Source organism: Limulus polyphemus, unplaced genomic scaffold (genome assembly GCF_000517525.1).
Source record: "Limulus polyphemus unplaced genomic scaffold, Limulus_polyphemus-2.1.2 Scaffold1478, whole genome shotgun sequence".
Taxonomy (NCBI): domain Eukaryota; kingdom Metazoa; phylum Arthropoda; class Merostomata; order Xiphosura; family Limulidae; genus Limulus; species Limulus polyphemus.
In genome coordinates, this window is record NW_013667088.1 from 145,020 (window position 1) to 170,188 (window position 25,169).

The 25,169-nt window shown below is 33.4% G+C and overlaps 1 protein-coding gene across 1 annotated transcript in view; it reads left to right on the forward strand.

Moving 5' to 3' along the window:
- The window catches only part of LOC106463770 (potassium voltage-gated channel subfamily KQT member 1-like), a 93,758-nt gene that overhangs the window by 39,041 nt on the left and 29,548 nt on the right, over positions 1 to 25,169 (forward strand). The window contains exons 2-7 of the mRNA XM_013923836.2: positions 14,565 to 14,655; positions 17,207 to 17,333; positions 17,508 to 17,683; positions 18,984 to 19,112; positions 19,518 to 19,628; positions 24,647 to 24,831. Of these exons, the coding sequence (XP_013779290.2) occupies positions 14,565 to 14,655; positions 17,207 to 17,333; positions 17,508 to 17,683; positions 18,984 to 19,112; positions 19,518 to 19,628; positions 24,647 to 24,831 (819 nt within the window). The remainder of the gene's footprint in view (positions 1 to 14,564; positions 14,656 to 17,206; positions 17,334 to 17,507; positions 17,684 to 18,983; positions 19,113 to 19,517; positions 19,629 to 24,646; positions 24,832 to 25,169) is intronic.

Below are 25,169 nucleotides of genomic sequence, written 5' to 3' on the forward strand. Positions count from 1 at the left end.
GCCTTATCCACCTGGCCATGCCGGGCGCCGGTCGCCGTGGAAATCTACTCGTATACTGGAGAAAAGTTATCGTAAGTGTTGTTTAAATCTAACCTCGAAGCTCTTTTGCGCAGAAGTTTGTTATAGCACAAACTGTGGTGTGAGCAATAGTAGTAACCATAGTGATCAGACTGAGCATGATCCAAAGAAGAACATTAGAAACCGGGTTTCGATACCCGTGTTGGGCAGAGCACAGAAAGCCCATTGTGTAGCTTTGTGCACAATTACAAACAAACAAACCAAAGAAGAACAGATAGGTAGCTATAAAGGCAACACGGGACCTCGAACATCGTTCTTAGTGCGATTATCCTCAGTAATCAATAAATGGGATGTTTGTATCAGCTGTACTTATGACACACGAGAAAGTAAATATAGCTCATTATTTTTCAAGGAAAAATAAGGAAAGCTAACTTTTCACCCACAAGAAAGTTAAACATACAACAAAGTAGAGATTGAAAATCGTTTTAAAATTTATCCAACTATTATAAGTTTACTTTTTTGTGTACCTTTATTGCAACATTTACTTTGTTTTGGATACTTCTTATTGTAATTCTACGAATAACTAACGATTCCTACTTTACTTCAAAATTTAAATTATTTTCCTATTTATATATACAATTTTCTCATCTTTTGTTCGGTTATTTACATGCTTGTAGTTAAGTACAAAACTATAAAATTGGCTAATTGTGCTATGTCTACCATGGGTGTCAAAACCCACATTTTAGCGTTAGATTTTCTCAGCTCTGAATAGACTATAAATCTTTAACAGTCCAAGGCGGAATGAAAGTCCCCCGTTGGATCAGCATCAAATTTTTGAACTTACAATGCTAAAATCCGGGATTCGGTTCCCCACGATGGACAGAGTGCAGACAGCCCATTGTGTTGCTTTGCGCTAAAAACTAACAAACAGAATGGAGAGGTCGCATTGATAGTAGTCATGTGGTCGTAATGTCTCGCAGATTTTAAGATATTTAACAGTCCAACACATTAGGAAGAGGACATGTTGATACTTGATATATAACACCGTTTGAAACAAGTGAGTTTTATACTGTTTTACAAATAAGACACTCTTTTTCTTCTTCTGTTACCTGAAGTCTTCAATATGGCTGTATGCGTGAGATTACTTTATTTAATCAAAAACTCTAACTTAAGTTCCAAAGTGATAACGGTTTTCTTATACATTATAGGTATTTCTCATACAGCTCAGGTATTCTGTATACCGTTTCACTAACTTTATAGAACAGTGCATGCGCGGCACAACTGACGACCTGGCTGGTAAACAGCTGTTTTAGCGTTCCAGCTAGAAGATCTCTCTATAAATTAGTGTAATTCTAAAAGCTCAGCACGTGATTCGCCATGTTACCACTGGGTTGTCTTGGTTGCTACTCGGTGCTACGTAGGAGATGCACTAGAACCGATTGTTTTAGTAAAATATAGTTGGTACCACGAAAGTAATGTTACTTATATGACCTGGTTAAAAGCGAATTTGAAAAATGCACTAAATATATGTTAAAGAAAGTGTTAAAGAAGCTATAATTTTGAAGAGAAAACGCTGTTTGGTTTACAGGATTGTCAGTATTCACGTGAATTGGTAAAATTTCGTCATATATGCTATTAACAATATTTTTGCCCTATAGGCATAATTATCTTTACTTACATAAAGCATGGGTATGCTGACCTGATAGCTTTTTGTTACTACTGCCCTTTTACGAGAGAGTTAAAACCTGAAGAGGCTTGAAATTATATTGTTTGGAGTTACTTGAGAGAGCTATTAAGAATTCAAAAAGAAAGAGCGTCATTAGGCTTAGATCTTACCAAAACAAGTAATGAGAATCTGAAAGTAAACAGAAGCTATCGTTAAGGTGTACCAACAGAGTTAACAAGAATCTAAAGGTCAAGACCGACTTATGTTAGGACTTACGAAAAGCGCCAACAAGACTGTAAAAGAAAGAGAACGCCTATTATATAAATCAAGCCAAAGCACGTACGAGAATGTAAAGTAAAGATCGGCGGCAGTGCTGGGATCTATCAAAAGCCTAAATGAGACGTTGAGAACACCGAGATTTTTACCCCACCTGAGTAGAAATGGTCCTGGCAAGGGTCCTGTTGAGAAGTGACTAAATTGGAAAATAACACTGTGAATGTGAACAGATAACCCAGGTTTTAGAAGTACCTTTCTGGAGAGTTCGATTATAATGGTTGGGATCACTTGCCAGATCTTATGCATTAGATTACGTAGAACATGAAAGGTAAAATACAGGTAATTGTTGAAGTCACTTGTAATTATTCTGAGAACAAATGACACTTATCTAGGCATAGTTATAGTACTGAAGTACAGTTAAGGGGAAAACAACAATGAGTCCAGTGATTTTGTTTAGCTCACCCAGAAAGTTAGTTTCACAGTTGAGAGTAAAAACAGTGATGTGTTCAAACTTATTTCGAGAGTTGGTGTGAGCGCAAGGGTATAAAAATATGTATTTATTTATTTATCCAATTTCACATTACGTAAGTTAGCATGAATTTGAAGTTGGAGAACAACGGTTCTCCTTAAACTCAACTGCAGGGTTACCGTAAACTTACAAAGTGGGCTTACAAAGAAATATAAAAATATTTTGAAATTGCTCAACTTTAACACGCTACACGTATGGCTTTGGCGAGAGTCGTATCAAAAAAGTGTCAAGAACAACATCAACGCTCAACTCACAGTCCAAGTCTAAGTCAAGCATTGTCGAGAGAATCGGCTCCTTTGGAACATCCCCCTTTCAAAAAGGGTTTCGAACATGTGCAACTTCAACCATTGGAAAACGAGAGAGCAAAAACTAATCGGCTGGAAGAAACTTGTCTGGTTTTACCAGGTGATCAGTTTGTGTCCATGATCACTTTCAGGAGGCTACGATTCAAGCAGCAACAGATCTACAGCTTTCTGGATAGACCACGAGGTTATCAGGCCATTACATACCACATTTGCTTGTAAGTTTAACTAAATGTAAAGCTAAACATTTTCTACTTGAATCTATCAATGTGAGCGATTGTTCAAGGTTAGTTAGAAATTTAACAAGTTTTAGTGAGAGACGAAAAACTTGAGTTAAAATTATACAAGCTATGTACTTAACAATGTAGGATGTCTGGAAATTTAAATTAGCAAATCAGGACTGACAAGATTAGTGACCAAATGTCAGTATCAGAGTTAGTGTTAATTAGTATATTATTGAAACACATAGAAAAAATTATTTATTTGACACGAGCTTCAGATCAATGAGGTCTATAGAAACAAACTAACTAGCGTTGACATTTTGTACAAAAAATGAAGGTGATTGTAAAAAAGTTATTTTATCTTGTTAGAGTGATCAAACCGAATTTCATGTTGAATATGCCTTTGTCTGAATATCTTGACCTGTTACAGTGTTATTTATGAAAAATCAAATTACAATAAATGGCATATACCACTGAAAAAATAAAAAAGCCTGAATTTCCTCATCATTTACCGAAATGCCAAATCGCCAGATTGAATATTCGAGCTAGTTTGAAACATAAAATATATTCGTACAATAATCCATAACATATTAACTATAAAAGCAAAAGATTAATAAACAAGCACAATAAGGCAAACCTATATAGCACTGTGAATATGATATAGGAATTCAAGTTAGACTGTTCCATAAATGTTTTCATTTGTATGGCTTTGTTTTATTTTTGTTATATGTTCTATAATGCATGAAATTAATTTTATTACATCCGATCATAAAGGTCACTTGGAATGCAATTTTAGTTATTGTGCTTGCATCGGCCTATTTGTTTCCATTATTTCTTAAATCAAATATTAATCTATTTTTTATTTTTATACCTTGGGCATAAGCAAGGTCAATAGGTAGGTTTGTTTTATATTACTCATAACTACAAAACATAATAGCAAATAAAAAAGGACAAAAAAGACCAATAGAAGCGCAATAAAAAAGTGGCCATTCGGAGTTAACATTTATGACTCCAAATGTTTCTCCAAATGAAACATGTAAAAAAGAATAAAACAGATCCATTTATTTAAACAACTTTTTAAATAGTCCAAATTAACTATACATACCTTCACATCACTCTCAATCACTGTTTTTCTTCAATATACTTATAATTCCCCGCATTTCAATTCTTCCTCAGTTTGTATTGCTTAGAGATTTTGATATGATATTAAATACTTTGTGAAATTGTTCTCTGTTAAGAACTAGTTTGAACAATGAAATCTGTAGATTTGAAATTATGGTAGATGATGAAAAAATTCTGTGGTTTTAATTTTTCAGTGGTACTGGTAGGTTCGTTTTGTTTAAGAAAAAAAAAACACTAGAAAAAGTCAAGGTATTCAAATAGAATCATAATGAACACGAATTCATCTTAAAGTGGTAAATTATCGTAAAATAACTTTCTATAATAATCCTATTTGCAAATATCTTCTTTTTACGAATAAAATGTGAACGTTTACAATTTTGTTTTGTTGACCCTATTGCTCTAAAATTAATGTAAAGAAATCTACTTTTTCTATCTACTGAGAAGAGAGACTGCTTGAATACTAATTCTTAATTTATTTTTAGCCATCGATTTTATTAGTCCTCCTTTATTAGCACAAGTATTATTTTTTAAATTTCTGGACACCCTATACATCAGATCTTAAGCTCCTTGTAAATAAAGTACAAATTATGAATAACAATCAGTTATTTAATCAATCGGATTTTATGCTGCGTACTTAAAATTCTTAAATTAAGTAGATTTGTGTTATGCAAAGTTTTTTTCCCCGTGTTGCACCATTAGAACCTAAAACAAACCTGTCAGAGAATCCATGTAATCTCAATTCCATTCTTTGTTTGTTGGATTCGACGCACACCTTACACGAGTGTTATATATGCGCTAGCCATGCCTAACTTACAAGTTACAGACTGGAACGGTATTTCTCAAACATCTGAGCCTCATGTACCATTTTTTGTTTAAACTTTTTTGAGTACCACCTACGTAGCAAAAATTAATACTTATAACACTTGCCCAATAATAGAAAAGATTTGATTGTTTTGTTTTTTTCTGGCACAATTGAAGAATATCTGGTACGATTTTTTTCACATTTGAGTAAAGTAAGCACTGGCGAGTCTATGTAAAATAACATCGAGTTTATAATTGTGGAGAGTGTTGACTGTTTGCAAGTACGCGGGAAGTTCAAATTGGGCTTATTACAAATTTTATATATACATATTTTATATTAATTTTGTTGGGTACCAACAGACATTAGCTTCACGTGCCATCAGTGATATGTGTATCACAGCTTGAGAATCCCTGAATTAGAGGGAAGACAGCTAGACAACAACAACCACCGTCAACTCTTGAGCTGCTCTTATCATAACACATATACAGCCCGATGGTGCGGGGCGTGATTTTTTTCTTTTTGGCGGAAGGGGAACGTGAACCACGTAACCTCAACCCCACGTCCCAAACATTTACTACTGGGCCAGTATCAGATATCCCGAAACTTCACAGATCATGAACATTTTTTAATTCCTGTGTGCGCAATCAAAGCATAATAGAGCTCATACTTAACATTAAATACCGTTTATTAAAAATACCTGCTTCAATATATTATATTTTATTACAATATACCGTTCCCGATTTTTATGGGGCAAACAATAAAAAATTATTCGTCCAACAATTTCTTATTATGCATCAATAAAATTGATAATTGTGCAAAAAAATAAATAAATATTATGCATTTATTAAGTGGCAAATTTTTAAATTATGAAACTCTCACTTAAAATAAAAAAGCTTAAGAGGATGTTGGGCGTAATTAATCTAATACTTACTTTTTTATATAATAACAACAACAACACACACTTTGTTTGGTTTAGTATGTATGGACTTTTACTCACCACCAATAACCAAAAATACTTTAGGTCTTTAGACAACATGTGACATCCCATCACAATCAATTATCTATTGTTATTCAAATATGCCTCCCTCCCAGTGGCACAGCGCTATGTCTGCGGACTTACAACGCTAGAAACAGGGTTTTGATACCCGTTGTGAGAAAAGCACAGATAGCCTTTTGTGTAGCTTTGTGCTCAACTTCAAACAATAGCCCGGCATGGCCAGGTGGTTAGAGCAATCGACTCGCAATTTGCGGGTCGCGGGTTCGAATCCCCGTCACACCAAACATGCTTGCCCTTTTAGCCGTGGGAGCGTTATAATGTGACGGTCAATCTCACTATTCGTTGGTAAAAGAGTAGCCCAAGAGTTGGCGGTGGATGGTGAGCACTAGCTGCCTTCCCTCTAGTCTTACACTGCTAAATTAGGAACGCTAGCGCAGATAGCCTTTGTGTAGCTTTCCGCGAAATTCAAAAACAAACAAACAAACTTCAAACAAGTTGCTCACCTTACTTTCCACCGCTGTTTGTAGCATGTACTTGCTTTGTTTTTCCAAGTAGTACTGATGAGTCATGAATTTTGCGAAACTAGTCTATTGTAGCGGGAGCAGCGAATCAAAGAATATATTTGATCTCTACATCATCTTTTCTTCGCTGAAATTAAACGTTTCGGCGAAGAAAAATAAATAATAACTAAACAACACACACTTTTATACTTTAGACGTTTTTTGGCAGTACATTAATCAGGCTGTTTGGTCAGAAGGCACCACTTGCTAAGTAAGAAGAGCAAACTAAGTCATAACTAATTCAAAAGTTATAACTCTGGCAAAACTGACCTAAACTTGACTTTAATAAGCATAGAAATTCGGACTTTCATTATTCAATGATTATGGGGTTATATGTAAATTATGTAAAAAATACCGTGGCTGTGTAGTCGCATTAAACTCGAAGCCCTGGACACAATGTGCTAATAAACGAACACAGTCATTTATATTACGAATTATCTGTAACAATAATATAAACGTTTATATATGTGTATGACACTAGTTAAACATATCTGAAATAACATGACTACAGAGATCCCCTTTGCAGTATCATAACTTGGTTATTAAGGAAATTGAAATCTGTAGGCGTTTCTATCTTTTACGACACGTTAGTATAGTTGATTTTCTTTGACTCCAAAACACAAAGTAAGCAATTTTTAGACATTAGTATTCATTTTGTTCCGGCCGATTTTAGGAAATTTTTCGTCTTCGTAATATTTCCTCTTATTTGTGAAATATTATGAAAAGAGCATTACACTCCACGGTTGTTTGTGATTTGAAGCATCATCTCGTAAAACAAAGAAATGCCTTTGGGGAGTCAAAATCCTTTTAGGTTTACGATTCACGTCTTGCTTCGTGCCCAAACAGTAAAAAATAGCCAGGACCTTCAAAATTGGCTATATGTTACGTCAAGAAAAAGTATAAGACTACTCTTATGCTAGAGACTTGTCAACATCAGTAGACAGCATTACTGTCTTGGGGCATAACAAAGTATATACCTTCGCATTAGGGCATTTTGACGTACCCACAGCCCCAAAGTGAAGAGAGTATTTTAGCGGCAACAGGCTTCGAACCTAGGATACTCGGATTCACAGTACGAGCACGTGAACCACTAGATCATGCTCGGTCTATTAGTGATATAAATCCGACAATAATGACGATTAAAAAAAGTGTGTATTTAAAAATAAAATCGTTCCCCGGTTGGTCAGCGGTTAAATTAACAGACTTGAGTATTGATGTAATTTTGCTTATATCTCTCTATAAGGGTGGATTTATAAAGACAAAAAAAAATGAACAGACTTACCACGTTAAAGTTCGAGGATCGATTCCCCGTGGTGGAAACAGCAGAGAGCCCGATGTGGCTTTGCTCTGAAAATGACAAAAAATGTTGTGATTAAGAAACACGTTCTCAATAATATTTACATCTGAAAAGTTTTACAACTTGTCCATAGAATAATGTTTCATGGAAATTTTTGTCACTTATCTTTAATATTTCACTGTAGACATAAGAAATAATTACTTTGTCAGTGAATAATAATAAGTTAATGATGCTAAACTGTACAAGAGTATTAATAAATTATAAATTTTAAATTGAAGTAAGGATCCTGCTATAAAAAGTAATGTAACAAGAGTATTAAAAATTGTAAATTTTAAAATAAAGTAGGGATCCTGTTATAAAAAGTAATGAAACCTGAATTAAAACCACAATCACAAATCTATAAAATTCAATCTTTATTTTAGCTTACAGATAAGTGTATAAAGCTATCAAGGTAGGGATGATATTTTATACATTTGTGATTGTGGTTTTAATTCTTCTTTCATTATTTTTTATCGCAAGATCCCTACTTCATTTTAAAATTCATATATTTTTGATACTCTTGTTTGTTTGCTTTTTATGTTATACCTATATAAAGTATATACTTTACCTTTAGAAACTGTCACGTGTCTATCCATTGATATGTAGCGCCATCCGTTGGGTTGAATTGGGTTGAAAAAATATTTAAGTAAGTGCACGATATGTTTACCATTTATATTATACCTGTGTATATGTGGATTTTTATCGGACTATCAAAAGCGGATACCCACAGACCAGTTACGTAAGCTGAAGAAATCTTGTAGCGATAGTCCGAGCTGTCTAAGCGCTAGTCCCGCTGACGTGATCAGGTAGGTAGTTTGTAGACAAAAAGTTTCTGTTTTAGAAATTTTTCAGTCGTTATACTGGAAATGTTAGCGACCTTTTTAGCATATTATTAGTATATCTGCGCATAATATATCATAACCAATACTTTGTATGGTCGGTTTTTCGCCTTAGGAACTGGATAGGGTGGTTTTTCGGCGCGTGAATTATTTGGAACCCCTTTCGATCCCTACTAGTAAGTACTACCGTACTTAAAATAATGGAATAATCAAAATATTTAAGATTGTTTTTTTTTGTTTGTGACGTTGAATCTTAAAAATCCCAACTGTTTCATGTCGCTAGGCTGAGGTAGTTTCAATTCTTTTATCTCGATGAAGCTGTCAGTAGTCAATTTCTGACACCAAAGAAATAAATTGGTATTTGTCCGTATATTACAAACACATCTATTAGTTGGTATAAGAAAGACGCAAACAGACAGGGAAAATAAAATATAACGCATTGGCTCAATCAAAGAGAACGTTAAAACTCTCAGAGGAAATAAAAAAGCTTTTCGTTGAGCTGTGTTCGATCTCTGTTCAATTTTGTCGTATATGAAAAAAAAATCGTAGCAGAAATGCAAACAAAAATGGATTCTCCACTGGCTCTGAAATTCCTAGTTGCTTTCAGCAGCTTGCAATATTGTTTGTTATATTAACTGTTAAAAAACATTCTAGAGAATCCATGCTTGGTTCGTTCGTCCAATTGCGTTTTTTTTTCCTGCACTCTCAGTTCGTAAAAATGAATTTTAGACATATATATAGTGTTCGGTGACGAGGAACCCACTTTGAGACTAATAACGGCTGGAGACGGCTTGAATGAGTAATGAAGAAAACTTTAATATAAGTTTAACATAACAGCAAATGTACAACGTTTCGACAAGGTTTTGTTATCAGTGTCTACATTATTTTCTCAAGCTACAAATCCCTACTTTGGCTCCATGTCTATAGTACTTATCAATTTTAGTGAAGTGTACCTAGTGCAGGAGTTTTCTGTTGTTTTTTAAATAGGTTTGCCCAGATTTGAATAAAATATTCATAGCCATTTTTTCTGTAGGCTTATGAAACAAGAATTTTGTGAATAATAATAATAATATGAAAAACAAATGGATGATGACATAACTTTGTCGAAACGTTGTACATTTGCTGTTAGGTTATGACTTATTTTTCTTTAAAAGGGCAAAGTCTTTGTGAATTATCTTGTATACAGTCGATTGGGATGTATGCAACTCGTTAGCAATCCCTTTCTGGGTGCGAGTTCGTGGACAAGCTTTAGCAATGATAGTGGTAATCCTGCTTGTGGTGGGATTTTGTGTGTGGTTTTATTCCTCGTGTAACTGTGCTGTCTTCATTTGCTGGAGCTGCTTACTACATTATATATAGTATTTGGTTTTAAGCACAAAGCTATACAATGGGCTATAACCACCACGATTATCGAAACCCGGTTTTTATCGGTGTGAGTCCGCTGAGCCACTGAAGGGTTATAAACAGTCAATGAAATTGTTGTGGTTCAGGATTTAATTTTTTTTTTGTTATTTCGCTACACATTAGACTATGATCTTTAAACTCCAGTAATAAGTTTATACGTTACGACATACACTGTTGAATGATCGGGAATTCTCTGAAAGGTGCTAAACGTATCGTCCATGGCGCCACGGCTAGCAGTTGCGGCGACATGCCACCTTAAGTACATCTTATAAACTGCGACTGACTTTTCATTATATGATATGGTTGGTCAACAGGAAATAACTTAGCTTTTTTTTCTCAATACTCTTGGTATGTTTAATAAGTACATCGCACTTGTCATTCATGAACTTTACTCATATTGGTAAAATATCTATATAATATCTGTCAATCTGAAACGCAAGACCCTCAGTGGCATAGCGGTATGTCTGCGGACTTACAGTACTAGAAACCGGCTTTCGATACCCGTGGTGGGCAGACCACAGATAGCCCATTGTGCAGCTTTGCGCTTAGCTACAAACAAACTGAAACGCAAAAGACATATGAAATACATGTAGCATAATTGTCACTGTAGATGTTGCAAACACCAAAAATGGCACGTGTGTTTATGACACATATCATATACATAAGTACTGAGTTAGTGTTAGCTGAAATTGAAGGCAAGTCACGTGGAACGTTTCATCATATTTACCTTTATACTGATACATGTGTATTATTTTGGTACGTGTGTTCATAATGATATGCATCTACAGTTTAATCTAGTGCAGATGTATGCAGGTATGATCATACGAGTATGTGTGCACGTGCATTCCTCGTGTACTAAACACTAGCAAGTATTTTAAAATAATTGTTTTTTTACAGCGTTTTGATTTTATTAATTTCTCGTCACTACTTATATTACAGGGATGCTCTCTAATAACTACATATATTATACAGTGCTGATCTTGTGAGTACGAAACAGTTATTGTAAAGAAAAACGTAATGTTTAGCGTATGTCGTTTTTTTTTAATACCTGTTTGCCCCTGAAGGTCCACCTTTCGAAAGCGCTCGGGTTATGGGTTTTTTTATTCTGGATGAATGATCGTCATAGACTTTTCTGTAACCTCTGTCTGTCCTTTGTCATTTGGTGACTTAGCTTTCTGTCTTCGTTAAATAATAAAATTGTTTTTATTTTTCTCGGGTCCTGAAGTTCATAAAACAAAAGACCTTACTTAGAGCACTTGGTCCAAAAGTTTGTTTAAGCTAACGTTATCGAAGGGTGAAGTTCACTAAATACAACATTTTATTTAAGTTAAATAAATCAGTATCTATCTCTATATATATCTTTAAAATTCTATATAATTTATTTTTATATATTAAATTAAACTGGGAGTAAAACCCTGTTTCGCATATATCCTAAACAGTTGTATAGCCAAGAAACTAAAAAACACAATCTACATTTTTCTACTGGCAATATCTGGTCAGCTTCAAAATAATATACTGCAGATTGTCTTTCTAGAATTCATATTCATTATTGTAATGTCGCAGGAGTTTTAGTCGAGTGTAGTATGAATTTCTTCTTATCCATTTGTGTGTGTGTGCTTCGTTTGTTTATTCTAAAGCAAAGTCAGAATGGGCTATATGCTGTGTCTACCGCGGGGGAATCAAACCCCGGATTTTAGCTTTGTACGTTTGTAGACTTTCCGCTGTCCTCGGTGGACGCGTGTGTGTGTGCATAGCCTCAAGTTTGTCTCATCGGTGCTTGTTCTCCGTCTTCAGTTTTGTGTATGAATTGTTGTACATGTGTTCATTACCTTATTGTTTCAGTTTTACTAAACATGTTCACTTTCTTACCTCGTGCTTAACTTGGCTTAAATCTTCGTGGATATGCCTATATTATAAAAATTAAGTGATATGAGAATCAGTGAAGCTCACGTGATTTTAGATACACAAAGAACCAATTAAAAGCACTTATAGATTCAAAAGAGTCAACAAAGGTAGTTAAGTTTGATACATTGGATTTGAATCGAATAATTTTTAATGTAAATATCAAAAAATAAGCATAAAATGAATTTTATTACAGAGAAAAATTTTAAATGTAATGTTACTGTAAAAAATTTTTTAGAATGATAGAAATAACATAAAATGCATTTTTAAATTCTCATTTAGTAACTTAGTTACACGTGATGTTCTAAGGAAATGTCCTATTATAAAATAGTGTTCTCTTTTTGTTACTAATGAAAACCATCTGAAACTTTGTATTGTTAGTTTCGGTTTGTGTTTTAGTGAACGCTCTTGGAGAAACTGTAAAGCGAAACGTTGAGTGTCTAATTAAATAAAAACAACATTTTGGGGGCATAAAACCGTTTATTTCTAGTATTAATATGTATTCTATACACCAATATGCACAACAGAAAGTAAATAATTTATCATGCTGTCTCTTCATTAGCAATTTTCATCCATGAGATGAGCTGTTAGGAAAATAAAGTGCGTGGGAAACATTGAGCAAAGTAAAAACTCATGATTTAAAAAAGAAGAAACTTGTCACAGTCAATAATTAGTATGTTTATTAAACACATACACCAAACTGAAAATGATATCACTCATAGCTTTTGTTTTTATATATATAGCGAGCGTATTATATGTACATGTAGAGGATCTGTATATGGATTCCTGCTTGAACAACAGCTCAGCTACTTTACATCAAACCTGCCGCTTGGAGCGGTGCCGTCAAACTAATTATACCTTTCGGGTTGATATTGTTTTTAAGCGCAAAGATACACTGTGAGTTATCTGCACTCTGTCTAGGTTAGATTAAAGCAGTTTCACCAAAACACAAGTTCATTACTAGGTTAGATTAAAACAAGTCTACCAACACACAAGTTCATTACTAGGGTAGATTAAAGCAAGTCAGTCTACAAACACACAAGTTCATTACTAGGTTAGATTAAAGCAGTTTCACCAAAACACAAGTTCATTACTAGGTTAGATTAAAACAAGTCTACCAACACACAAGTTCATTACTAGGTTAGATTAAAGCAAGTCAGTCTACCAACACACAAGTTCATTACTAGGTTAGATTAAAGCAAGTCAGTCTACCAACACACAAGTTCATTACTAGGTTAGATTAAAGCAAGTCAGTCTTCCAACACACAACTTCATTACTAGGATAGATCTTACTTCATACGTACTTATGTGATCTAACACCATAAGCTATTAGGTAAGAATATTACCTTACATCTATTTACGTGATTTAACGTCCTAAACTAAATGAGAATAATACATTATATCAAATTATCTGAATTAACATTCTAAATTATTAAATTGGAATATTACCTTCTTATCTATGTATCTGATATAACATCCTAAGCTATTGTTACCTCGTATGTGTTTATTCAATCTAACGGTCTAAGTTAGTAGATTGAAATGTTTTAATTCATACTGTGTCATTTACTATAAAATTCTAAAGTATTAAAAAGGGAAGGTTACCTCATACATATTTATGTATTATAACATCCTAAACTATTAAATTTTACTGTTACTTCATACATGTTTACTTAATCTAACACTCTAAGCTAGTGATTTCCGTGGAACTCCAGGGTTTCAGGAAAGGTCATCAGAGGTTTCCCACAAAGATAGCAGGTAATAACCGTTGTTGCTTATTCAGTTATTGAGGGTTAATCCGTCAGATCCCAAATGTATATTTAGGAATCATGAGTCACTTGATATGAATTATAATATTTTTGTATATTTATTTACAATTTTACATAAACAATACTTGGACAACTTCATCTAGGCTAGGCTTTAAGGGTTGGGGTTCAATGACAGAAGGAATGCAATAAAAGGGTTCCATGGCTTCGTAAAGTTTGAAAACCACAGTTATAAGTTATTGAATAAGAATGTTGCCTCCAAAGTATTTATATGATCAAGCATAATAAAATACTAAATTCTAATGTTACCTCATATCCATTTGTCAAATCTAACATCTTAAGCTATTAGATTGTGTTACTTCATATCTATTAATGAGATCTAACATCATAGACCATTAAATGAAATGTCACCTTATACCTCTTTGTATGATCTACCATCCTAAACTATTGAATTGGAAGGTTACATCATATCTATTTGTGTGATCTAACATTCTCAACTATTATGTTTTAATAATGTTGTCTCATATATATTTATTTCATCTAATATCCTAAGCTGTTGTATAAGAAAGTTAATTCATATTCATTTGTTTATTGCATCTGTTTAAGCTAATTAAATTACTTTGTGACTTAGCGAGGATTTTCTTGATCTCAAGACCATAAAGTATTTAACGTTCTTTTCAAAAGTACTTTTATCTAACACTTATTTATATGATATCTAAAGTCAAAAACATTAAGTTCAAGAATTTGACCCTGAACATGACTTTCATTTAGTTAATATCAGTCCATATTTCTGTAGTATTGATATTAACATGTGTTGTTGTTTACAGGTTTATGATGGTGTTCATGTGTTTGGTACTAAGTGTATTCTCCACTATTAACGACTTTGAGGAAGTTGCCAGTGCAATACTATTTAGAATGGTAAGTCACAAAGATTTGGCTCTATAATTCTTTATGTGGTTTAGTAAAATCCTTTATCTACATATAAAAAGTTTTAATCGCAACGTAAATAGACTAGATATTATGAAAATTTGACCATGACTTAAACATTTGTTGCAGAAACGAAAACGAAAATATCCATCTGAAAATGTAGTCATGACGGATTACTTATATGTGATTAATATTTAAATATCTATACCTTTCATTCACAATATATGTACTAAGGTATTGTGTGCTATAAGATAAATCATTGGACAGTTCTCGTACGTACTAAGCACTGTGAAAGTTTAGATTATTTTGTAATTAGTTTAATTTAAAATGATTAACACTAACACGAAGAATTCTTTAATGAAATTAAACTTAGATATATATCAATAAAATTAAACTTAGATATATATATATATATATCAATAAAATTAAACCTAGATATATATATATATCAATAAAATTAAACCTAGATATATATATATCAATAAAATTAAACCTAGATATATATATCAATAAAATTAAACTTGGATATATACTATTAAATCAATGATTTTAAGCAAAAGTGCTTGAATATAATTTGTAAAATGTATAACTGAAATAGGAAATATTATCGACTATTCATAGGTTATGGTTATCGATAGAATTTATGGTTTAATTGATTTAAACTATTTACTTAATAGAATATCAAACTAACAAATCATAATTCACTTTAACGTGGGATTTCTAACATTAAATCCAAGTTATCAAATAATATAAAAAAATTAAAACATCTACATTAATATACTAGACGTACTTGTAAAGAGACCCCGAAAGTGTTCTGTTTCAAGAGTAACAAATATTTTTATTTCTTGCTTTTCAAGTTCATATGTGATGCTGCGTTATAGCCTATAAAATGCATAATTCTTCTCGTGATTCATGGCATACGCACGTTTTACTGACATCACGGCAGTACAAATTGCAACGTTAAGCGTCCCTTATTTGACGTCATTTTAGTGTCTACTGACTGACTGCCAGACAACACATTACTGTATAATGGTGCGAATGGTTAAAACTGGTGACCCCTCCGGGTGGCCTTCGGCCCCTTTAAGGGAATTTATGCAATGTTAAACGGCTGTAAGAAAGCTCGTCGACCAAAATTTTGCGTAATTAGTTGGGTGTTGGAATCTTAATTATGAAATATGTTAATTGAAGTAATCTGGCTAGTTGGCTGTTTTAAAGTAACTCCTAAGAGATAAAAGAAAAATGTAAAAACATCTAAATGAGTAAGTAAAATACATTAACAGATTGAAGCCCAGAAAACAAAGTGAAACAAAATGGGTCGAAATAATTGAAGGAAACGCAGTATATATATATATATAAGAGATAAAATATTACGCAGCAATAAAAGTATTATAGTTGAAAAATACTTTAACGGAAACCTGAAACCGACGATTCACTAGCAGCTTCGATACTGTTTGTTCATACAAACTCCCGATAATGAATTGTAAATCAAATCATGGAAATATTAACGCAGTAGAAACCTAGTAACCTAGTGATAGATTGGTTTAACTGCCGAAACAGGCTTTTGGCGTTTAAACTCTAACATTTAAAGTATTATACTGTATATATATGAATACTTTCTTAGACTCTTTTATCACTCACCATCCAGCCCAACTGATGAGTTCTGGAGGAATGTGGCAAAAAACAAACAAACAGTAACAACAACAAACATCTGTAGTTAACTTGTTTTTAAAGTGACAGATTGATAACAGTTACTGAGCTAATGTTAAAAAAGCGTAAATACTAATACAGATGTTTTTATTGATTAGTGACATATTTGTTGTTGATGTTAATAATACCCAGCTAGGATTTGAATTAGATAAAGGATGATACAGATATTTTTATTGATTAGTATTATATTTGTTGTTTATATGAACTAATAATTTTGAATTAGGATTTGAATTATGGATGAAATGACACAGACATTTTTGTTGACTAGGGACGTATTTGTAATTCTGAGTTAAGAAGATCTTAATTATGTAAAGATTGATGCAGACATTTTTCTTGATTGTTAATTTATTTGTGGTTTATATAAACTAATAATTTTGAATTAAGGTTTGAATTAGGTAAAACTGATACAGATATTTTTGTTCACTAGTGGCGTATTTGTTGGTGATATAAACTGATAATTCTGATAACAAATATGTAACTAGTTAACAAACATGTCTGTACCATTTAGTTCGTAATTCAAATCCTAGCTAACAAATATGTAACTAGTTAACAAACATGTCTGTACCATTTAGTTCGTAATTCAAATCCTAGCTCACAATTACCAGTTTATATCACCGTAATCCAAATCCTAGCTCAGAATTACCAGATTATATCACTAAAGACTGAAAGACATTTTTAACTGGCGAATTATAGGAATTCTCATAAGTTTATAGTAATTAATTCGCATTATTGGCTGCTATATATTTTTTACAAACATTTTGAGTAGTGACGATTTCAATTACCTTGTGGTGTTATCGAAGAGATGTAAATGTTTGATAACTTTTTCTTTTTACAGGAAGTAGTGATGATCGTATGGTTTACTATAGAGTTCTTCCTCCGCCTCTGGTCAGCTGGCTGTAGATCACGTTACCAAGGTCTGTTAGGTCGAATAAAGTTCCTGCGTAGTCCTTTCTGTGTGATAGGTGTGTATCAGCTTCAGCGGACGATTTCAGATTTTTTTTTTTCCGTCTAGTCTGAAAAGTATGATTGTCGTAATAACTTCAATATAGGTCAAATTGACTTAACTAGTGCTGTATATTAACGATTTATTATCATCTTGTACAGAAACAACACTAACCACATCCAACTTTTTTCAGATATTATTGTTATTGCCGCTTCTTTTGTGGTGATAGCCATGGGAAGTAGCGGCCAGGTATTCGCCACTTCTGCCCTACGTGGTCTCCGTTTTTTCCAGATTCTACGGATGGTACGGATGGACAGAAGGGGTGGCACATGGAAATTGCTGGGATCAGTTGTGTATGCACACCGTCAGGTGAGTTTTCTAAAACAAAACAAAACAAAACAAAAAACATAAAGTAAATTAATTTTAAACGAAGATGGGAGAGAGTTTTAAATTTGAAAAATAAAAATGTCCTTAAAAACTTGTATCATGGGTGATATTATCATCACGCTAGCTCAGAAACAAATATATATACACATTACCATAGGAAGTGAGGGTGTATCCCCCAAAACTTGTAGGTGGGACCCTTTGTATGTAACCGCATTTCTAAAAAAAAATAATAAAAAGTTGAAAGAGACAGAGATTTTGTATGTGTTTCAATGCAAATCTACAAATGGGCTACCTGCCTGTGTCCATCATGAAGATCGACCCCGACTGTTACCGTTGTAGGCCCTACGTTACAAATAACGTTAATTAAAGTAATATATACCAATTTATTTGTGCAACGAAACTGCTTTAGCTAACACACTGACTATTTCTCTCTCTATCTTGAAAAACTCTACACACTTCACAACTATCTCGTATTTCTAATCTAACTTCGAATATTCTTGAAAACGTAACGTCACATCCTCCTAGGTTTCTAGGTGTTCTACGCCCTCTAGTTAACAAATTAGAACATTCAAATATAGCTTATAACAATAAAATAAAATGTTATGATTAAGAGTTGCCTTAAGTAATGTATCCACTAAACAGATCAAGTCACATTTCTTGGAAACATTGATTAAAAAAACAAGCAAAAACTTAAGAAGGGACGTTTAAAGCTACTTCGACTTATCTTTGACATAGTAGAGTCACAATTTAAACGAATCATTAACTGTTCTTTAATTAATAATGGGAATATTCTAAGAGGATTACGGCAAAAAACGCCTTTGTGACAATTGGAAATTTTTTTTAGTTCAAGAAAAGGACTGCTGATAACGCTTTCTATTTGATCGTATAATTAAATCTATCACATTCCAATCTTGCATTTCTGTCTAAATTGATTGCTTAAAAGTAAAGATGATCTAATATAGATTGTGGACTTAAAGAATACGTTGGTCAATAGAATTCAAATCATAGACACTTTCACACTAATAGAGTTTGTGAGCGAATTTCGCTGCAATTTATTGTGCATAATAAACAATATTTAAAACTAGTTCAAAAGACACGATTCTTCTAAGGTCCAGTTTTATAACAGATCTCAATTTGTTCTGAAAACCTTCGAGATGAAAGATTTGGTTAGGATGTACACACCTTCAAAAGAGCTGTTTCTCTCAGATGTAACGTTCATTAAATGGAAAGATTTTTCTGATAACGAGAGTAATTTTTCTTTTAACATTTTCTTGATTTTTAGGAGCTCATTACTACACTCTACATCGGGTTTCTAGGTTTGATTTTTTCATCATTCTTAGTTTACCTTGCCGAAAAGGATCAAAAACCCACCAACTTTACTAATTTTGCCGATGCTCTTTGGTGGGGTGTGGTAAGTAGAACTTAGATTTTGGGGCATTAGAACTTACCGTTGTATTACAGAAAAATTAAGCGATTAATAATTATTCAATAAATATTAAAACTATATAAGAACCATATCCATTAGAATAAAAATCAACTAACATTTGAAACTTTAATAATACTTAAAAAACCGTTATTTATTTCAAATTACTTTGTGAACCTAACTCAGAATTATTACAAACTGAAAATAAATATCTTTTTGACTTTAAAGGTCCCTTTTTTTAATCAATAATGCTAAAACAGAGAGTTAATAAATGATAAGTCCGGATAACATCCTGAGAAGTAAGCCAATAGAACAATAAATAATTAGTGACTAGTGTTTTTGCAAAAGACGTTTTCTAAAGATATAACAGTGTTATTTCTGTCGATGTTTTAGATAACATTGTGTACGGTTGGATATGGTGACACTGTTCCTACAACTTGGCCAGGGAAGATTATAGCAGCGTTCTGTGCTTTGCTTGGCATCTCTTTCTTTGCTCTTCCTGCGGTACGTGCCATGTATAATGTGGTGTAAGAGGTAGTTAGAAGTATGCAATATTTTACTATCTAATTAAAAAGACAGTCTTAAGTGATCAGTGTTAAACCAATAAACGTTATTAAAGTTTGATGAATAGAGATAAATCATTACATGAGAAGGAATTTTTAAATATCAACATTATAAACAAGACAGAATGCAAAGGTAAGTGATCAAATTCAAAAAGCATAAGGAAGTTGAAACTAGCGTCAGAGAATGAAATAACCTTTGATCAGTGTAACTTATACAAATAAATTAGATTTAAATTTGCAAATCATAAAATGATAAAATACAAAATAACATATATTAATATTCTTGACCCCCTTTCAACAAACTAAAACATAGAGTAATGAACAACTGTTGTGTGACTGTTTTAGCTATTAAAACTAACCTATGGAACATTTTAAATTATTTTATTCATATAATGTCTTTCCCCCTGTTCGTTATTATTATTTTCCTAGTAAATAATTTTCTAGTGTTTGGTTTTAATGACTTCATCTTATAATATACATCCTACTAATCAGTTAATATACTCTATTTCCAGAAAGAATGACATTTTATTAAATAAACAAACATGAAGCAAAAGGTACAAGGTTACCTATAGTATCAATGAATCTGCCTTTTGCAATTTTAAAGGAGTTACCAGTTCTACTTAGAAGATATGAAATCTGGACCTGGGATTGTATCACACTCTATAAGTCAGTTATTTGGAACACTTTTGTTGAGAACGATCACAGATGGGCCAAACATGTCCGATAGGATTCATATCTTATGCCCTGTTCAATCGTTTAGTTACTCCGGTTGAGCAAGCAGGAGCCTCAATCTTACATGAAATTACTGCCTTGTTCAGTGAGCCTGTCATCAGCGTGAACAGGTAGAAAGCCTTACTCGAGAATTTTGATGTATTAAGCAGCAGTGGTCGTCCATTCGCATACTATCAGCTGTGATCGTCCAGCTACCCAAATGGAACCCGCACCATATAAAGAATATAGCCGTATTTTATCATGAAAGTTCCTGGGAGGATGGTTGCCAAAGCCATGTGCTTCCACTATCCGAGAATTGTGATGTACTAAGCAGCAGTGGTCGTCCATTCGCATACTATCAGCTGTGATCGTCCAGCTACCCAAATGGAACTCGCACCATATAAAGAATATAGCCGTATTTTATCATGAAAGTTCCTGGGAGGATGGTTGCAAAGCCATGTGCTTCTACTATCCGAGAATTGTGCAAATATGGACTCTACAGAAAAATTTATAATTCACAAAAGGTTGGAAGGTGTGATAATATGCAATATACCTTCGTTGTTGTCTTGCGATATTAGTTGGAGTGAGGAGTGGCTTCGGCTTACCTACTTTACCATTGTAGCCCATGTTATTTAGACAACGTCTAATGATATTAGGGCACACTTACACCTGTCTAGCAACAACAGTATCCATTTTTTGTAGGTTATCCTGTACACTTTTCCTCCGAACGTGAAGAGTCCGTTCTATTGGTTTTAGGCTCCAGAACCACGGAGAAACTATAGTTTCTAACGTTATTGGAACCTTATTATTATCCTATTCACTATGAACACCAGTATTGCAAGTGACCTGGCGATTTCTAGTTAACATTTACCAACCTCCACTGTTGAGCTATGGACCTCGTGAAAATATAGTTAATTCCCAAGATCTTTTTGTTTGTATTAATATTATAGCTGTGTTTTTTACCAAACTGTGACTGTATTTATACGTCAGACTTATTTGTGTTCTCGAGGCTTTCTTTTCATTCAGTGGTTAAGCCGTTTGTATGAATCTTACTTAACTTTACATTATACAACTCTGAATTATATCAAGTCACTAGGCATAATTCTTATTTATATTAAAATCCTCCATTGTTTCTAATTTGATTATCTACCACTTTTTGTGGTTGTTTACAGTATGTAGTCAGATTTTCTTTATGTTATTATAATGGAGAGATATGTACATACATATGTGCAGGGTTTTGCTGAACAAAATTGAAACTTCTGTCCAACAAGGTTTATTGAAACGTCGGACCACCTTGACTTTTTTCGGGACAACATTAATTTAGTCTTTCAGCAGGATATTGGAAGTTTCGGAGAGGGTTTTGGAGCAATCAGGCTATGTCAAAATCTAGTTTTGATCAAAGATTTTATCTGGATAGTTAATTGAAGACTTTCTAATATTCTCAGTAACTCACACTACAACAACTGTTGCAGAATAGATAGGTGCATTGTCTTTTTGAAAGACGCCCTCTGTTGTGGGATAGTGTTGCATCTTAAAATAAACCTCATTTAATGTAGTAAGTAACTGTTGTTCTGAATCTCAGAGCAAAGATTGGATCAAGCTCATGCCAATAACGTACAGCCTACTCAATAACAATACCGCCTACGCTATTTACAACTAGGAACAAACACTTGAGGGTGTACTCCTTCTTCTGCCATTTCCGTACTTACCCATGTACATTTGACGGTAGAAATGATTTATACTGACTTGTTTGGCCATATAATCATTCGTAACAGTTTCTAAGTCTGCAGTCTGGAATTTGACATTGCACAAATGCATGATCAAATGTTTGTTTCTTGTAGTGATGAATTACGTATGTACAACTTTTCTAATGCAATAGCCCTCTTAAACTGGTTACTGCTATCCAACATTAGACTCTGAACATATTTTGTTTCTGTTGCGCTCGTGTTCCATTTTGCAATGTGCTCAAAGTGCAATGATTCCTATCACGCAAGACAGTCTTCTTGCCATGTTGCACTTCTTTTCATTTACGGTTATACTAGTTGGTGTCTATGTTTCGCCGTTTTTTGCTGTTGTCATTCACACAGCAACAATACATGCAGTCTTCATCACAAATGCAACTGTGAAACTAGTCCGTACTTATAACTATTTATAATGTGTTGTTAGATCCTTCCTGAAAGACATGATGAATGAAACTTAAGCAAAACAACGATGGATAGTCTTCCTATACAAAAATTTGGAACGGTGGGAATGACTTTGCATTTAATAAGCAGGTTTGTCTCCCTGTGGGAATGGAGCTCAGAACCATATTGAAACAAGCAGGTTTTTTTCTATTTTTTTGAAACTTTATATATATGCACTGATCAGGATTCTTTTACCCCCTTATAGTGCGTTGAACCATCATTCATCATGACATAGGCGCTATACATCATGGAAAATTTATTATTTTCTATAGATAATTCTTCCAGGAGTATGATCTATAAATATCAGTACTGGCTTATAGTGATCAATGCGACATTCGAGTTCATCCCATGCACACTCTGTTGGATTGAGACCAGCTGAGTGTGCTTCTCAAGGAAGACAAGTCACTGCTGAATTCCTTGAACTAATTCTAGACTAAGTTAGCACAGTGTATTGTTGTATTATTGGTTTACACGAACTCCTGTTCATTAGAGTGGAAAATTCAGGTACTTTTGGCATGTTATTTGCCATTCTAAAGAAACTAAAAAACCCAAATATTACCACGAGAAATTTCCTCAGCATCTAGCATGTTTGAAAATGACAACAGAGTCGAGCATTTCAAGATCTTTTACTCCATAATCCACTTCAAAGTCAGTGGAGAAAAGGATGAAACGCAACTTATATCACACTACACATCCAGTCATTTATCTATAGTTTTTGGTCTACGTACCTATGAATATACGCTCTCCTATTTGCATTTCAAATGAAATGTTCTAACTAATGTTAAAGAAAAAGGGCAATCGTGAGTGTAATCTATCGTTTGTTGCACTTTATAAACGTGTACAACCGTCTTTACCTTCAGTTTGTCCCCATAGGTTATCAGCCATTGTTTTCCTAGAGGCATATGTAATTTCATTCGATTTCAATAGCCCAAGGCCTTTTATAACAGATATCTTTGAGTAGCCAGTCAATGAAACGTACTTTGAAAGTGGCTCGTCTGTTATACGGGGCATCCTCTCTCACGACCTTTTGCAAGTCAGAGTGTTTCTTATTCTTATTCATTATTTTGCAGACTAACTATGATATAATTTCAGATGTACAAAAACAAGGCACCGACAAGTTCTTCAGACATCACGTGAACGGTCTATTCTGCATATACACATAATAAAAATGTAGATATATAAATAAATAAATAAATATACGTGCGTCAAGCATACATACGTAATAAAACGCCTTAAGTAAATAAAACATTCATGGAATATTACATGTGCAAAATTTTTATTTTCATAAACCCCCTGGAGCATTTCCGTAAAATAAAAACATTATTTTCAGATCGTATATATATATATATTAGAAATTTAACTTTGTAATTCTCTACTAAAATATGTATGTTAATTTACTTATATAAGCCCCAGTTATTCAAGGTTAAGATAAGAAATATGTTAAAAGTTTTAAAAAGAAAGCAAACCGTGAGATGCGGAAATAACAGAAATAGATTACTTAGTGCAAGAGAAGTTGTACAGACATAATCATCACTAAAAGCATTTCACACTCCATAAGCCCCAAGTGGTATAGCGGTATGTCTGCGGACTTACAATGCTAGAATCCGGATTTTGATACCCGTGGTGGGCAGAGCACAGATAGCCCATTGTGTAGCTTTGTGCTTAATTACAAACAACAACAAACTCCATGTGTTGATTTTTTATTTTGAATATTTTCTAACATTGCAAAGAGTAAATATGACCTGTTTTATTTAATGTCGCAAACTTTCATACTCAAGACAAGATTGAGGCTGAGAAGGATTCGAACCCGTACTCAACATCAATAATTTAATCCTGGTTCTTTCTTAGTTTTCTGCTCTTTAATAAAACTCTGAAAACTTTTGCTTCAACTTTTACTACAAGGTCAACTGGGCAATAACTTTTAGAATTAATGCAACACAAATGTAGAATTTAGATTTCCGTTTGTTTCAGTATCAATAGTTTTTCATCCTTACGTTAATATGATATCTAAATACGATTTTGAAAATTTGTAAATATACAGTGCTTGCATTTTTGTTCATGATAGGGAATTATGGGATCCGGATTAGCTTTAAAAGTACAACAGCAACAAAGACAGAAACACATGATTCGGAGACGAGCCCCAGCTGCCACGCTTATCCAGTGCCTGTGGAGGTGCTACGCAGCAGACGAAAACTCAATGTCTGTAGCTACCTGGAAAATCCACCAGGTGCCAATTCCAAGTTCACCTCCGTGAGTGCATGATGAAATACTCTTTTAATTTTAAATCGTAACTTATTACAATATAGAAACCTTTGAAGGAAGTTCTTACTAATGTCTGATATCCAGTTGCACATATTCAAAGATTGTTTTGGAAAGAACAATTTTCAGTCCTGTGTTGTTGTTTTTTGTCTTCTTTACATTCAGATTTTCGTATCAGAAATCATTTTTGTTATTATCGTTATTCTTCTTCATATTGCTTTGTCCACATAACTACACTTTTATGTTAATTAAGAACTTTTATGTGAAAAGCATTAACTGATTCTTCTCCACTAATTTTATTTATAATTTAATCGTTGTGCAATACAAGC